At 46.5% G+C, this 17,344-nt stretch overlaps 1 protein-coding gene across 8 annotated transcripts in view; it reads left to right on the top strand.

Moving 5' to 3' along the window:
• LOC148025334 (uncharacterized) overlaps positions 1-17,344 on the top strand; it is a 226,239-nt gene that overhangs the window by 190,688 nt on the left and 18,207 nt on the right. For 4 of the 8 annotated variants that reach the window (XR_015693048.1, XR_015693047.1, XM_087692373.1 and 1 more), the window contains exons 16-17: positions 11,409-11,481; positions 14,822-14,904. Coding sequence is in view for 3 of the 8 variants with exons in the window: in XM_087692373.1 (XP_087548499.1) it covers positions 11,409-11,481; positions 14,822-14,904 (156 nt within the window). In the remaining 5 variants the exon portion in view is untranslated. The other 4 variants (XR_015693049.1, XR_015693050.1, XR_015693051.1 and 1 more) reach the window with 3 other exon arrangements.

The raw sequence follows: 17,344 nt of genomic DNA on the forward strand, positions 1-17,344 counted from the left end.
GGGCAGTGCTTGCGCTACCACGACTTTGGGCATCAGGCAGCAGTTAGTACGCGTTTCGGAGCCAAGGCGGCTCCACCCACAGGTCCGCAGGTGGACGCTGACAGCTTCACACGGGTCCAGAGGCAACAGAGAGGGAGACAACAAAGGGGGGGGGGGGGGGCAACCAGCTCCTCAGACCCAGCTATGTTAGCAGGGTGATGGCGGGTGAGTGGCCTCCTCTCGGCAGAGCACTCCACAGCCCCCCCGTCCGCCCCACCCGACAGGACCGAATCCCCCCACTTTCTCCACATGCGCCACAGACTACCTCGCCTGAGTTCCCACAGGCCCCTCATCCACACCCCCCAACATCCCATGCCCCCCCTCCCTCCACCAGCTCCTCAGACCCAGCTTCGTTAGCAGGGTGATGGCGGGTGAGCGGCCTCCTCTCGGCAGAGCACTCCACAGCCCCCCCCGTCCGCCCCACCTGACAGGACCGCAGCCCCCCACTTTCTCCACGTGCGCCACAGACTGCCTCGCCTGAGTTCCCACAGGCCCCTCATCCACCCCCCCCCCCCCCCCCCCCCCAACACCCCATGCCCCCCCCTCCCTCCACTGACCTTGGCCCACAACACACCCTTGCCAAGGCCCCCCCCCCCCCCCCCCCCCCCCCCCCGCAAAATACCCACCATGCGCCTCTAGCCATCCCACCATATCTCGATCCTCTTCACCCCCATCACCCCCCCTACCGACCCCCCCCAATCCACACCCAGGTCAGGCGAGCCCCCTTAGACCCACCCCCCCTCCTCCCACAGGAGGTGATGAGCCACACACATGTACCTCCTATGCACACCAGCAGTCTCCCCCCGTCCACACAGCCACCAGCTCATCTGCCCTTGCCACCCGCCATACTTTCCTGAGATAGGCACATCTACTGCCAGAAGAGTTCTTTCGCAGTGGCCCATGGTCCTACCTGTGAGTTGCGGAGCGCGGAGAGTTTCCACTACCTCTAGAGGTGGGGATCTTCGTGGTTCGTAAGTCAAGGAGAGGCAAGGTCCACCTTCTAGCAACACCGGATGGACCAAACTACGCCTTTTTTCTTCAGTCATCTTACTCAGAGGAGTGGATGACTACACAGTTTGAGGAGGAGTTGAAGAGTCAGGTGGCGGATCACATCTCCCAGTGGATGGGAGATGAAGGATTAGCACTGTTTGCATAACAATGGCCAGGTTGCATGATGGACATTAACTGGTGGGCTAGTGCCGACGTCCCGCACTTGAGCATTATCTTTCGAGCCCCCCCACAATGGAGAGCGCCGAGGGACGTGATCGAGTGGCCCCTGACACAGGCGGCCCGCTTCTACTAGTGTACAGAGTCTTGTTTTTCAGCATGGTTGATAGATGCATTGATAGTACCACCTGGAGCATCTATCACCCCTATGGTCCGGCCGAGGGCCACCATGGGGGACTGGAGCTCACCATCCAGACCGGCAGCAAAACGCATTTGCATGCCTCACAGTCTCTCTTCCTCATCTGCAACATCCACACCGAACATATGCCTATTCGGTCAGTCACATGTTTCCCCATGAGCTTACATCTTGCATCTTGGAATGTGAACAGTCTCCACTACAGTGGGGCACGTGGCTCGAGGAAGCTGATTGTCCGACAGGAGTTGCAGCTTGCCCTTGCCAGACGGATCGACATCTTGCTTCTGCAGTAGCACAAGCTTACCCTCGCCCAGGCTCAGCGGGTTGGGAAGGTACTTTCGGGAAGCTTGCATACTTACTGGGAGCAAGCCATAGATGCCCACGGCAGGAGTGGAGGTGTATGCACCTCTATTGGCCCAAGTCTCACCACTTGTTTACGAGACCACGGGATGATAGTGGCAAGAAGGGTTCTATGGATCAGATTGGATATTGGGGACTCGTGTATTGGAGTCCTCAATGTCTATGCCCCTACGGAGGTTAGGGCACGCAGCAAATTCTGGGTGGAGATTGCAGCTGGAATCCCAGAGGTGGACTCCTGGATTGTTGGAGGAGATTTCGACAACCTGGAGGCTTTGGAGGACCAGCAAGGTAGAGGAAGAAACTACTAGGGCATGGCTGGGGAGGAGCAGGAGACATGGGAGGTCTTTTTACTTGCAGTCGGAGCACGTGATGCCTGGAAAGACCCTGCCTTCCACAGGAGGGAGAGGTCGTTGGACTTCTCCTGAGGATACAGGCGGCTAGGTGGAGCCTTGCTGGGGTGGTTGGACATGTTTTATGTGGGAGAGTGGGGAGGCTCTCATGGAGGCCAGATTGAGCAGTTGGTAGACACCACGTTATCCGATCACTACCCGGTTCTCCAGGCACTTGATCCCCCAGCATCCGCCCTAGATACACGATCTTGTCGGATCCCTGACTCGATCTATAGGAGGATAGAGGTGTCAAGACAGATAGAGTAGATTTGGACAAGAGAGTGGGCCAAAAGGGACAAGATAGCAGAGGAGGTTGCAAAGGTTCTAGCCGAGTCAAGCAGAATCTGCCAAGAGGCAGCTGTACAGGCCAGGCAACAGTGCTGGGAGGAGGAGAGAGCACTCCGGCGGGACCTTGCAGCCACGCAGAGATTATTGCAGAAGGCACTAGGGGACCCCACCCTCCACGTACAGGAGGTGCGCGCGCGTGCAGCCATTGCTGGCCTAGAGGACAAGCGCTCAGAGTTCTCTTTCCGCACTTCAACAGCCTTTTCGGCGCGGAAGGGGGACACGATGTGCAGGGAGTTCTTCTAGGTGCACCAGCCCCGCACCGCCGAAGAGCAGATACGCAGCCTTAGGGATTAGTATGGAAGGACCCGTTCTAGCCCTGATGAGGTGATGGAGATTGCCACCGACTATTACATGTGCCTGTTTCAGCAGGAGACAGCTTCAGCTAGAGGACAGAGATGCAGACAGCAGGTATGGGATCACACCCCGTCCCTCGTCACAGAGGAGATAGGACACGCTCTCCTAGCCCCCTTCACAAAGAAGTAACTAGTGGAGGCTTTCCATACACAGAATGGGCAAAAATGCTCGGTGGAGGATGGCCTCTCTAAGGCTTTCTTCACTACCTACTAGGATGTGGTGAAGGACCCCCTACTGAGGGCTTTCCAGGAGATCTTCACCTCAGGACAAATGCCAGGGAGGCTCTCGGCAGGCCTTATCAGTCTTCTCCCCAAAGGGGGAGACCGGTTGGAGCTATCCCAGTGGAGACCGATCGCCTTATTGTCAGTGGCCTATAAGGCTGTAGCAAAGATGATTGGTAGACGATTACGCCATGTGCTTCGAGATTTCATTCATGACACACAGACAGGCTTTGTCCTGGATAGGAGCATCCTAGACAATGTATTTACATTCTTTGAGGCGACAGAGTGGGCTCATCACAGTGGGCAAAGACTGGCATTACTACTCTTGGATTTTGAGAAAGCTTATGAGAGGGTGGACTGGGATTTCCTAGAGGGTACCATGGTGAAGTTGGGATTCCCCCACGCTTGGATTTCCGGGGTCTTCGGCCTGTACAGATCAGCCACCAACAGGGTTCTCATAGGCGGAAGGCGAGGGGAGGAGTTCCGGCTGGAGAGATCGGTCTGATAGGGCTGTCCCCTGGCCCCATACCTGTTCCTACTCTTCACAGAGGCGATGTCTCACTTCCTTAGGTCACCTGTGAGCGGACTACCCAGCCTCCGACTTCCAGTGAGAGAGGAGACTGAGTTGTTAGACTCAGAGTATGCAAACGACATAGGCCTCTACATAGAGGACGATGAGGTGATGCTAGAGAGAATGAGGCTGGCTCTTGATGTGTTCTGCGTTGCAGTGGGTGCGAAAATCGACTGGCGAAAGTCCGTTGTTTCCTCACAGACCCGGACTCCAGCACGGAGTGGGGCGTTTACTTGGGATTTAGATGGGTGAGGAGAGGGCAAACCGTCCAATACCTAGGGTTCCAAGTGGGACTTGACATCACTCCTGCCCAACAGTTTCTTCTTGTCCTAGATTCTATTCGGAGGAAACTGACCTACTGGAGCATGGTTCGCCTCTCACTAGCCGGTCGAGCCCTGGTGGTTAACCAGGTCCTCCTAGCGACGGCTTGGTACATCGCCTCGTGTTGGTGCTTCTCCTCATCGTGCGTAGGGCAGCTTCGCCTCCTAGTACAGAATTTCCTTTGGTCTGGGTTTGATGGCTCCAAGGACTCCAGGGCCAAGGTGGCGTGGGCGACCATCATACGGCATCGATCAGAGGGAGGGCTTGGGATCATAGACCCAGAATATCAGAGTATGGCCCTCTTGGGCAAGCTAGTTGTCCACGGTCTCACACCAGGCGGGTAGACCTGGAAGGTCTTACTGCTGCAGGAGGGCCTTCAGGACTGTAAATCGAGGCTTGGCGGTGAGTGGAGGCCGTCCCTGAGATGGATCTTCAGTTCAGCCCAGATCACCCCCCCCTAGATCACCTTTCCTGCGGAGCCTACTCCGCGTGTGGGAGGCCCCCCGTAAGGCCCTAATCCAGAGCCCCCCAGGTTGCCAGGAGGAAATAGACCATTAGCCGGTGATTTGGGACCTCCAGGTCAAAGATAGGGAAGGAGCACATATAGGTGAGTGCCCCCACATCCAGTGAGCTGGGTGGGAGGCCAGCCTGGCTCGTTCCATCAGGACATGGCAGGAGGTGTACAGGATGGCGGACGAGGAGGTGCTGCAGCGAATATCAGGGTGCACGAGAGGAGTGGAGTTGAGAACAAGAGAGATAGACGCAGCAATATCTTCGGAGTGGCTTGCCCCCCAGATACGAGAGCCGATAGAGGCTGGGGAGGTATGGGCAGCTAGGTTCTCTCCAGCAGGCATCCCTCTTCAGGTGGCAGGTAGAGTGGGTGGCGCCCCCTTGGGGACCTTCTTCGTTGTTCAGGAGGGGGGATGTCTGGCGCTTGACAGAGGGCAACAGGATGAGGGGATTGCCATCCTTTCATGGAGGAAGATTTAGGTGGTGGGTCTTTAGAGGAAGACTCGGTGACTGGACCTCTATGTTTTCTAGAAGGAGCTCAAGGAGTGGCGCCTTTGGATTTGGGAGGGTAGACCACTTGATGAGCTGGAGTGGGATCTAGGAGAGTGGCTATGGCTGGCCTCTGCGGTCGCCAAAAAGCCACCCAGGTTCCTAGAGTATACTGCCAGGATTGGCAGACCTGGACTGATGCAGGAGGATATGGACTGGGCACTGTCACGCAGCAGGCACTGGGCAGGGGACAGCATCACGGAGCCCTTCCGACGGTCCTGGCGCCGCCTATGGGATAGCTGGAGGCCGAGGAGGGTGTCGTATTTTTTATGGCTGGTGGCACATGGAGGCTTGGCGGTGGGAAGCGGAGGGAGGTTGTAAGCGTTGAACACAACAGCCTCTGGAAACCCCAAAGCACTGCCTTTGGTCTTGTGAGGAGGCGCAACTCATGTGGAGAGGAGCATGTCGTATCCTTCGACGTATAGCGCCCAGCCTTGGGTGTATTTCATGGGGAGCTTTCTGTTGGCAGACAGTCAGCCAGGGCCGTCACCTTTATATGAGGCCGGGATGTAGGACACGATATTCATGATCGAGGCAGGGTCATGCGCAGTGGTCGGTCTGGAGGCTTTACCCATCCGCCAAGTACTGGAGCCCATAGCAGACCGCTCGAAGATATGGGAGATCATAGGGAGTCTTACTGGATGGCATATTTGGAAGGCGCAATGCCAGGTGGCTTTCGGCAGAGAGAGACTTTCAACACTTGCGACCTTAGTAGAGCTATGGACCTCCATCATCCATTCCCTCCGCGGCCGATGGGATCAGGTGCAGGGCGAGTCCAGGGCTCGTCAAGAGCTCCGTGGTCACTTCATGCGTACCTGGGGCGGCCAGGGCGTGTTCTTTGTGATGCAGGCAGGCAGCCCCATTTGGCGATCTGCCCCCCCCCCCACATCCCCCCTAGACCGCCTTGAGAGGCTTGTATACATGATGTATTGATGACTTTGCATCAGCTCCAGTTAGTCTGTTGAGTATGAGCACTCTGTTGTAATCAGTTTTTTTGAGTAATATAATCAGCCACATTTTACTTGCAACAAAAAAAAAGAAATGTCATCTGACAAGTACTACCAGTCTTCACATTTAAACTGGAAGGCTGCTGTGGATGTATTGATATCTGACAAGGATCCAGCAGTGCAAACCTGCGTGGTTTCAAACGTGACATCACTGAAGTACTACCAGTATTCAAACAGCTCTCAATGGGAGGGCTACTCTGACTGTATGAGGAGCTGATGAGGATCCTGCAATTGAAAACCCTGTTTAGGCTTGTACAGCAACAGAGTGCTGCAATCATGGCCCAATGGATAACCTTATCTGCATACATCTGGTTTTCTTGATTGACTAGTTCTGATGGCTGCACCTGTCTACTATGAGGTGAAACTGCCTGTCAAAGCTGTTCTAACTTCTCGTTTTCAATCACAAAGACCCTATGTAGGCCAATCGCCTCCACACGAGAGAGAGCGCATGATTGTACCAGGCAACCAACCTCTCCATGAATGACAAAAAGATGTGTCTTGAATTGTAATATTGGTCTTTGGCTTGGAACTTACTACCCTTTCTGAAGATTGCTCTTGCAAACTTATCATACTTTATGGATGTCTCTAGTCAATGGATTGAAGGGCTAATTGCAAGCAGTCAAAATCCTTTGTGTGTTCCAAGTTTCATGTTTAAGATATATCACGGGGAACTTCAGCAGCAAGTTTGAACACCCTCAACAGGTTTGTAGGCAGACTGTGATCTAAGAGAGGGTAATTTTTCTATGAAAGATTTTTGGGCTATGTGCTATCTAGGCAAGCTCCTAGGGAATAGTGGTTGAACAAGATTGCATAGAGGTGCACCCAGAGTGTCCATCCCTAAACCTTAAAACCCTGCTACTAAGCCCCTCCCATAGCCAATATAACCATCACATGCTTATTTAATACAGATATTTGTCATTCACATACTCATAGGATGCAAGTCCTTCCTAAACCTTCAACCCTGCCAGTAAGCCCCTTCCTTAACCACTTTAACCATCAGAAGCATACTTAATACAGATCTTTGTGATTTACTTACTCATAGGGCACAAGTTCTAGGACCAGACATTTGAAGCACCACTCTTCAAAAATACTGACTCATTACACGGACACACATTCATAGGGTGCAAGACCAACCATATACCTCAATATTAAAAACCAAAACTGAGAAGAATATGAGTAAATGTGGCAACAATACATAGAAGTATCAAGAATGCATCAAAGTAGAAGCTAGTAAAGGACACAAGATGGGTCAATCATGGAGACCCTGTAGTCACACAAAAGCCTAGATACCCTGAACTGTATGAAATCCAGAACTGTCATCATTTTATATGCCTAGACAACTACAACCCTTTGCCTTGCATTCCCATCCCAACTCTCACAAATGACCAGCAGCATCATAATTTAATTTTCCCCTTGATTTTCACAAGAATTGGCCACAAATCAAACTGAGAACATTTGCATGCGAGCCAATTTCAATATGGATGTGCAATCTCCTTTAGATTTTCTATAATTGCTTCAATTGCAACAACTGGCTTGATCATCGCACTTCCAATTCATGGGCATGCTTCCCGAGGTAGCCGAGAAAATCTAAATTCTATGGAAAAGTAGGGTTTCAACAGAAAATGCACAACCCTCCACCTCCAATCTTCTTTAGGAATTGAGAACTTAACAGAGGAGGGAGAAAATCAGCTGGGGAGAGAATCTTTCAAACAATAACTCTAATGCAATTATAATGGTGCCAACTTCAATAGGGTGGTAAAACCCAGCCTCTTGAGAAGGCAGAGAAATTTGATTCCCTTGTCATGTCTCACACCTGATCTGCTGTCATCTTCCCTTTTCCATCTTCCTGATGGTTGAGAATCTCTCCTAGCAGTAGTCACTTGACTGGAATGGCCTCTCCCCAACCCTTAGCAAGCCCCAATCAGCTCGCCATCAGCTTCCATGGCAAGTTTTCTCTCCTTTTTCCAAGTGGTACACATTCCAACGTAGCCTATTCATAATTGTGGAAATTAAAAATACTCTTGTCTCTACCCCATAAGTTGCCCATTATCCACATTTAATATGCTAAGGCCTTTGAAATTGAAAGTTGTTCTAACTTTGATTAACCTTAGTTTGGACATTAAATGTTTAATTTTTTCTAGCCCAAATGACACCACAAGTAATTTCTAAGAGCCCATTCAATATCTAAGACCAAGATTGTTACAAGAACCTATCCAACATAACTTATTACAAACTTTGCCAAACTCTCCCACTATCCAACTTGGGTTTTGGACTGTAGTTGTGCCCAAATTAACTTGCACTTCACATGTGGAACTCGCATGTGTACAACTTAGTTATGACAAAGCAAAGCAATAAAAGTACACATCCCCATGACAATGACCGATGAGAGGGTTGCTATTCAAGAAGCAAAAAGAGTCCCTAGATGATTGTTAGAGATATTACGAGATAACAAGCAACGTGCTTGAGTCTTTAGTAGAACTAGATGAGCCCCTCACTAGGTAGAGGTTCACTTTGTTTGAGAGGCACTTCTAGCTGCTACTTGCAATGAAGAACTTGCCTCCTTTGAGGATGGTTCACAAAGTGAGCATTGGATGGCAGCTATGCAGTTGGACTTGGACTGCATTGACAAGAATGGCACTTGGGAGTCATGTGACTTGTCTTGCAAACAAGTGTGCTATAGGCACAAAGTGGGTTTTAAAAGTCATGAACTTTGATGGTAGCATTGATCACTGCAAGGCAAGGCTTATTGACAAAGGGTATGTGCAGCAGCTTGGGATTGGCTACCAAGGACATGTTTCTGGACCCCATAAGTCCCATATTGCAGCTTTGAAGGCTGAATTGCAGCACTCATTTGATATTAGTGATCTAAGCCATTTGTGTTATTATCTTGGCATACCATTTGCTAGAGTTGAGGGGGGTGTTGTCATGTAGCAGTCTAAGTGCAGTGGATAGCTACTTATGTGTTTTGAGATGCAAGTTTACAAGCCTAACTCCACACCTATTGAGACAAGCCATGAGTTTTCACTTGAGAATGCAGGAGATCCATTTGCAACTCTATATCAGCAAGTTGTTGGCTACCTACTTTATTCGTGCATTACACAACCAAATATTCCATTTGGGGTATCTCAATTAGCATTATCCACACAAGGCTGGCACTAAACATTGGCAAGCATTCAAACATGTTTTTCAACACCTTGAAGGCACATAGTCATTGGGGATCTTTTTGTAATGAGTGGCTGCATTAGATTAAGTCAGAAAATGAGTACAAAAGTCAAATCAGAAAAGAGATACAGAATCACAACAAAGGAGCAAATGAGGTTGCTGTATGCCAATGAATCAAATCCTCCCTTGGGAGAAGATCTACATGCTGAATAAGATCTAATTACCAGTGTAGAAGACCCTTGATTCTAGCAACATGGCTTTGGATGCCCACAACACAAGTGAAGACAAAAGCATCATATGCCAATGAATTAAATCCTCCCTCAGGAGAAGATCTGCATGCTGAATAGATCTAATGGCAAGTGTAGAAGACCCTTGATTCTAGCAACATGGCTTTTGATGCCCACAACACAGGTGAAGACAAAACCTTTTCAGGTGATCCAATTATGCCAACCACCCCAAAATCTGAAAAAGTGAAACATAACCTTCATATGTGACACAGGGGAGTATTTTGCTCTAGCAAAAACCCAATTAGAGGGATGCAATGATGGGCCATCCACCACACTCCAAATATTTGACAAAAGAGTCCAATTTTTCCTAGGCAAAGGGTAGGAAATGAATCAAGGCAATTCTACTTGGTTGTATGCTTTTACAAATAGTGATTGGGTTGGTTGTTTTGACACTAGTGGATCCACCAATGGAAATTGTTTAATGCTTCAGATTCATGCATCTCTTGGCTAAGCAAGAAAATGTCTATAGTGGCCACATCTATCCACCACACTCCAAATATTTGACAAAAGAGTCCAATTTTTCCTAGGCAAAGGGTAGGAAATGAATCAAGGCAATTCTACTTGGTTGTATGCTTTTACAAATAGTGATTGGGTTGGTTGTTTTGACACTAGTGGATCCACCAATGGAAATTGTTTAATGCTTCAGATTCATGCATCTCTTGGCTAAGCAAGAAAATGTCTATAGTGGCCACATCTAGCTATGAGGCTGAATATAGGGCAGCATTTGCAACGACATTGGAATGTTCATGGCTCAATTGCCTTTTAGGGCATCTTTGTGTGGGGCAGTAGTCACCCACTCCTCTCTACACTAGTGCTATGTGAATTTTGAGGAACCTAGTGTTTCATGCTCGCACCAAGCACATTGAGGTGCATTACCATTATGTTAGAGAAAGACTCTATGCAGGACAGATGGGCTTGATATTTGTCTCTACACAAGTGTAGTTGGCAGATATGTTTTCAACGGTGCTTCCGAGAGAAAAGTTTGAAGCCTTTGGCAAGGCTTTACACTTATGTTGATCTATCATGTCCTATATGCATTCAGATCATTCACTCCAAGGGGGTTTGTTACACTTTTGTTGTTGCTCCAATGGTTCTGGTGTGAATGCTCCTATGCACACAAGCACTTTTTACCTTTTTCTAGATAGGGTTTTTCTTGATGCAAACACCCCTTAGGGTGTTGTCCTATAGTGCCTACGATTGTACTTTCACATTAGTGGATGTAACATTCCAACACACTCTTTCTTGCTGCTCACCATTCACCATGTGTGTGCACAAATGAGCTTTGATCCAACAGTAGTAGTCGTGGAGTTTTGCATAGGTGTTTAAATAAGAACTAAGTTTTTCTTAGTCCGAGAGAGTGTTCATGTGCTTTGTGACCTAGAATTCCCTCAAGACTTATTATTGGTTTAAAGACTTAGTCATACTTGGAGACAATGAAAACCTTGTTTCTCCTAATCAACAGTTGAGCTATATTATTAGATTCATCAAGAGTTCTTGCACGAGAATTTTAAATATCTTTTTGAATTGTGATTCAACTTAACTTGACAAACTAAAGGGCGAATGTTGGGTTCATTGCAAATTACTTGCCAAAGCTGAGGTGTATATACTTGTTGTTCATTTGCAGTTTCAATTACTTTCTTACAAATCTGTTCAGGTTTTCTTGGCAAGGTTTGCCAACAAGGAGCTTCTAGCTTTCCAAGTTGTGCCTTAGGGATTCATTGTCTAGGAGTGCCATAAGTTGTACTTCTTTCTTTGTCTTTTCCAATGCTAGTAAAATAAATCACATGAATGTATGTTTTGATTGATGCCAGTACTTTTCTTGGGCGGGATACTTTCCTTTTTTATTTGTGCTTAGACATTTTTAGATAAGGGACCAGTTGCTGCTTTATAAGAAAACAACCAGTAAATTGTTGGTATTTTGAAACAGGCTTCGAGCACTAATGGAAATGTGTATACTTTTTCCTGGGCATGGTGCACACCATCAATATATCACAAATTTGGTACTATAATTGTACATTCCTACAAAATATCACTTGTGAAATAAGGTTTGAGGATATTCAAGGATGTTTTAAAATATTTAGGTGTATGTTTGGAAATCTAATGTTTGGTCAAGTCATGCACAATCAAGGAGGAATGCAGCATCATATCATTTGTGCATCAAATCACAATGGAGTCACTGTGCTAGTTGTTTTGCATGCTAAACTATATGGATGAATGTTTTGCAGGGTAATGAACATATTCTTTGCTTTTGGGCCTGTGACAAATGCAATTGCTTTCCTCCCATAAGTTGACCTTCCCCTATCGTCTTGCTTGGTGCTGTCCTTCTCTTCTTGTCCCTCCACCATGTTCTCTCCATATCAAGCTGAAAATCTCTGTTTCCATAGCTTGCTGTTTCCACCTCTCCTTAGCCACAGTTAACCTGCTTCAAAGAAAAGAAATCCCTGATGCAATGCAGCCAAGAGTTTTGGACATGGGGGGTGTCATACTTATACAACCCATATAAAATGATTGCTTATAACTTATGAAGCCACAAAGATGAACTTTTTTACAGAATAGAGCAAAGAAATAGAACTTTATATGCAATATAAATGGAAGATGTTAATAAGTTTTGACCCATATCAGTAAACTTCCGCTATACTAGAATAAAAGAATGACTGAACCTTTTCCTAATATTTGAACATTTTATGGGCTCAACTGTTTTGCCTCTGGAAAGTTATGTCTTTGTTTCTTCTTTAGAAACTCGTTTCTGTTTCAAATGTGTTTCATAAGTACGAAACTCTTACATATGAAACATTTTATATCTTTAAAATTGTTTGAAATGGTTTCTATGCAAAACTGTGCCAATATAAAATATGAAGCACAAAATAAGCTTCATGAAGGACTACTAAGCATATTATAAAATACAATGGCTGGGTAACAACTAGACCATATGTGACTCAAAGTGGAAGAAAGTGCCAGAGTCCCATGTGTGAATGAAAGCATTTCTTCTGTTCCTCATATGATTAAAGTCACCCTGCTGTCTCTCCCATCTTCATGGAGTGTGTGAATGATCTTCATCCAAATCCTAAAGAGAGTCTTTGCAGTAGAAATATCACTTAGATCAATGCTGTGACTGCACCTCACTTCCCAAGTGAACTAAGCAATGATGCTAGCAATCGGCTCCCATCTAGGGGAATGCCTCTCAATCCATTCGTGTTGCAGAAGTCTAACATGGAAACCATGCTCAAGTGTTGGTCAATAGTAAGAAAGGAGTGAGTCTGCTAAAGCTCCTGGTAGCCCATGTTGGGCCTCTATTTGTGACCCAAGCTACTCCCCCCCAGGTCATTAATATAGTCTCAGTTGTATCTTCCATCTTGAGGGCTTTCCTCCACACCTCCTGGGCCTTGGGGCAGTCCTGTGGGCAGTGCCTCACAAATTTACATTGTCTCCTAATTGCTGCCAATCATTCCCTTCCTAGCTGCAGATCTGCCATCCCTATTACTCTGACTATCTGTCCTCATGGCACCTTCACCATACCTCCCCCACACCTTGCTCAGCCTTCTGAGACATGATAGACATTTTGCATAGTTAAGTATGTGCCTTACCTGAAAGGTAGCTGCACAGATTACATAGTTAGGTGCAGATCTAGATGAGAAAAGTGGCTGAAAGTCGGACTTCTTTGAATATAAATATTATGGCCACTGCCCTACTGCAGAATAACCGTTTTTTGCTCATATTCACAGGTAGAGTCTTCACATGATTAGGAATGTCAGAGTATGACAGAACAAGCCCCTAAGTCTGGTCATATGGTTTATTTTGGTACTGATTGTGGCCTTACACCAATTTCAAAATCTTGTCTCAAGATATGGGTTGTTAAACATGTTGTTATTTGCATGAATAAATTTTGAAACAGCTAAAACTCATTCGTAGCATTTCAAACAAACTGTTTACCATCGGTAGGCTGCATGTGACCTCAGGGAATTTCCAAGCTTCAAGAACTGGCCTTATATCACTTATGTATGTGAAACTGTGCCTCCTTTATGTGTTGATAAGTATTTCTTTTTTCATGCCCAGTTAGTTTCCATTTCTTTTTTCCATCACCACAGAGGTACTTCCAGTCTACTCTGACATTCCTAATCATGTGAAGGCTCTACCTGTTGCTTAAAATGTGCGAGGACCCCTTACTTAGGTATGCCTTCTTGGACCCTGTGGAATGTGAGCTAGCACCAAATACAGTAGCAATAGACCTGTCTCTTTCTATTTTGAGATTCCTCATGTGGCACTCATGGCAAAACACAATTTTTTGTACTGATGCAGCAAGAGTGTGTGTGTCAAAGACTCCTCAGGCAGTCTCTGAAGACACTAACTTAGTGCCTCTGTAATTCACAAGGCATAGCTAGTTTGACGAGGAGCCTGCTGGATCATTTTCTGAGTTAGGGGTTCATCACTTCTGGTCTAAAAGGCACTACCAGCGTCGAAGTTTTGGAACTTGTGGCGATAAGAGGTTTGGGATATAACCAGAAATCTCGTAGGTTGCACATCTAGAAAGCCAATGCTAGTTGCTGTTAAATGTAGCAGACCACAGTAAGCTGAGCACCACTCTAGCTGAGCTCTGCAGTTCCATCCGCCACACCATCAGAAGAACTTTGGGTCTGAGGTGATCCACATTGTCTTAAAGAGCTCACACAACTCTTCTTCAAGTAAGGAAGTGTTGTGTGGTCTTCACATTCAATTGATCTCTGTTTTATCTATAATAATCAATATTCTGGCCAATATAGGCCCAAACATGATCCTCTATTAGTTGTATCCGTAAGTTAGTATGATCCAGAGGATCCCTAGTCTTGTGAATTGGTTGGATGATCCTAGTAGACTGAAGCAAACAGAAACCTGTACAGAGGCCTATGCTAAACATCTCAGTACCTCGTCCATGACTGCCCAATTCGTGCCTAATTGTCTCAGGCTTTGTTATTATTGAGTTTAATGTGCTACTCTTTTTCCATCAGAGGTTTTAAAGAAGTTGATGCAAGTAGAAGTATGCAGAAAGTGTTGAATTCCTTAGTGAGGACTACGTAGAGACCTTTTAGATGTGTGCCGGGCTGGGTTTAGAAATGGGTGTTGGTGTAGGGATGTGTTTCTCTTCCAGCATTTTTAGACTTAATGTAGGGTTATGGTTTGACAATTTTTGAGTATGTGGCTGAGTTTCGTTTATCATGCAGTGCCCAAAGATAAAATTATGATTTTCCATAAGCTCACATTGACCATTCTCCCATATTAATTTCATGAATTCTGTTCATGGGCTTTTCAGTTAGCTAACATTTAAAGAATGCAATGACTAATATTTACTGTACCCGGAAAGGGCAGGACAGTGCCAACCTAGTCTCATGGAAATGCACTGAGGAGAACATTATCCAGAAAATCAAAGAATGTGACCCCCTTGGGTTGGGGTAGGGTTCGCATGCTCCCTTCTAGCTGTTTCCTTGCTTCTGAAGTTACAGTTGTGCTCTATACTTTGAATCACTTGTGTGAGTAAACTTGACATGCAATTAAGTAGCATTTGCTGTTTCTTAATGCTAATGTATTGGCAACGTGTTGAAAATTATAAGACATTATGGAGGTACACTACATGGAGTACACGATCTGTAACTTGTTTAGACCTAAAGAGCTTGATAAAATATTTCTAGCCTTTTTTTCATGATTCAAAAAGCATCCTGTGTATAGCACATGCAGAGTTGTCCCATCTACCACTTTTTCAGTCAACAGTGTTCCCTATTCAAGAGAGCAGCAACGGGATGCTTCAATAAAGATCATTTAGCATAACATCAACCAAGTAAATGGATACTTCAAGACAAAGTGAAAGATTTGATTAATAAAACAAACCTTGTCTGCTACAACATTTACGCAGTCAAGAAGAGTCCCTTCTATAAGAAAAGGAGTTTGAGGACTCTCCTTGTTTTGGAGCCATTACAACATAACCTAACACGACAAAGATGTAAGCACATTGTCAAGACTTCACTATAGAATTCAAGGAAACTATGGCCATTGGTCAAGCCCTTGCTTCTAATTGACATGTCCAATTTGGCACTATCACTTGAAAAGTTATGCAAGGGGTTCTTATTGGCACTATCATAGGCATGGGAAGAGGCAACATGACATCCCTCATGACCGCAAGCCACAGTTCCCTATCCTTGAAAACCATACTGCCTACATTGGGAGGTGAAAGACATGTGATGGTCCTCTCAATGTGACGTTTGTATATATCTGATGGAGCTTTTTCTTTTCAAGAAAACAAAATTCTATAGTAGAAAAACATGAGGCAAAATACAAAGTACAAGGAACTCTGTGAAGAGTATCTTAGTACATCACAAATACAAATGGTTGCATGAACAACTAATCCAGTACGCTATAATGCCAAACCATCAAGTATGGAACAACTAATCCAGTATGCTATAATGCCAAACCATCAAGTATGGAAGAAAGTGCTTGAGTCCCATGTCCGCAAGAAGGCATGTCTTCTCTTCCTCATCCTCTTAGAGCTGCCATGCATCCTCTACCATCTCTTATGGAGAGTGTGGATGATCTCTATACAAATCCTTGATAGTCTCCATTGTGGATACATGTGAAGGTCAATATCATGACTACATGGCATGGTCTAGATGTGCCATGCTATCATACTGACAATTTTTTTTGCCAAGTAAAATGTGGCTAATTATATTACTCAAAAGGCTGATTACAATGAAGTGTGCATGCTCAACAGACTATCTAGAGCTGATGCAAATCACAAGTCCATCATGTATACAAGCTTCTCAAGGCGGTCTAGGGGGGATGGGGGCAAGAAGCCATGGAGGGGGGGGTGTATCACCATCTGAGGCTGCTCGCCTGCATTGCGAAGAACAGGTCATGGCCGCCCCAAGTGAGCAGAAAGTGAAAATCAAGCTCCTGACAAGCATGAGACTCGCCTTGCACCTGGTTCCAACGGCTGTAGAGGGAGTGGATCATGGAGGTCCACAGCTCTGCCAAAGTCGCATATACTCAAAGGCACTTGCTGCCAAAAACTACCTGACAACGTGCCTTCCAAATGTGCCATCCTGTAAGACTCCCTATGATCTCCCATACCTCTGAGCCCATAACGGGATCATAGGGAGATCATAGGGAGATCATAGGGAGTCCTCGAGGTGATGAGGCTGGTATGGGAGATCATAGGGAGTCCTCGAGGTGATGAGGCTGGTATAGAAGACATCATAACGGGGTGATGGCAGCTGAGTCAACAGAATCATCGCCATATCCTCAAACGATATCATACGACCAAGAGAGGCTAACTCGCCTCGCATGTCCTCCATCTTCGTAATGTGCTCCTTCATGGAAGAAGAATCATCAAGACTAAGCATCCACAACTTCTTCTCCAAGGAAATCTTGTGGGCAAACGTCTTGTGCTGATACAAAGACGCAAGCTTCTTCCACACTTCCGCCGCGGTCTGTAACCTGTGAATATGTACAAGAACGGAATCATGTAGACTCATGAAAAGAAAGGAACGGGCTCGAGAGTTGAGCCTATCCCACAAGGCTGCACGGTCCATAGAGGTGCCATCGGACGAATCCACGGGGGGACGGTCGATGGGTGAAGAAACAAGCTCCCAAAGGTCGAATGTATCGAGGATGCATGCCACCTTGCACGACCAGAGGGAGTAGTTGGAACCATCCAACTTATCTTCCTTCGGAAAGGAAGGGAAAATCGGCACCTGAATGGAGGGAATCAAGGAAGGCATCCGCACATCTGAAGCAGTCTTCACGGAAGATACCTTCACGGTAGATGGAACCCTCTGAGATGCATGGACTAAAGAGGGACGAGTGCGAGAAGGCTCCTCCCGACGTCGAAACTCCTGATAA

This window comes from Lygodium microphyllum, chromosome 14 (assembly GCF_053477565.2).
Source record: "Lygodium microphyllum isolate KBCC chromosome 14, Lygodium_microphyllum_v1.1.10, whole genome shotgun sequence".
NCBI lineage: Eukaryota > Viridiplantae > Streptophyta > Polypodiopsida > Schizaeales > Lygodiaceae > Lygodium > Lygodium microphyllum.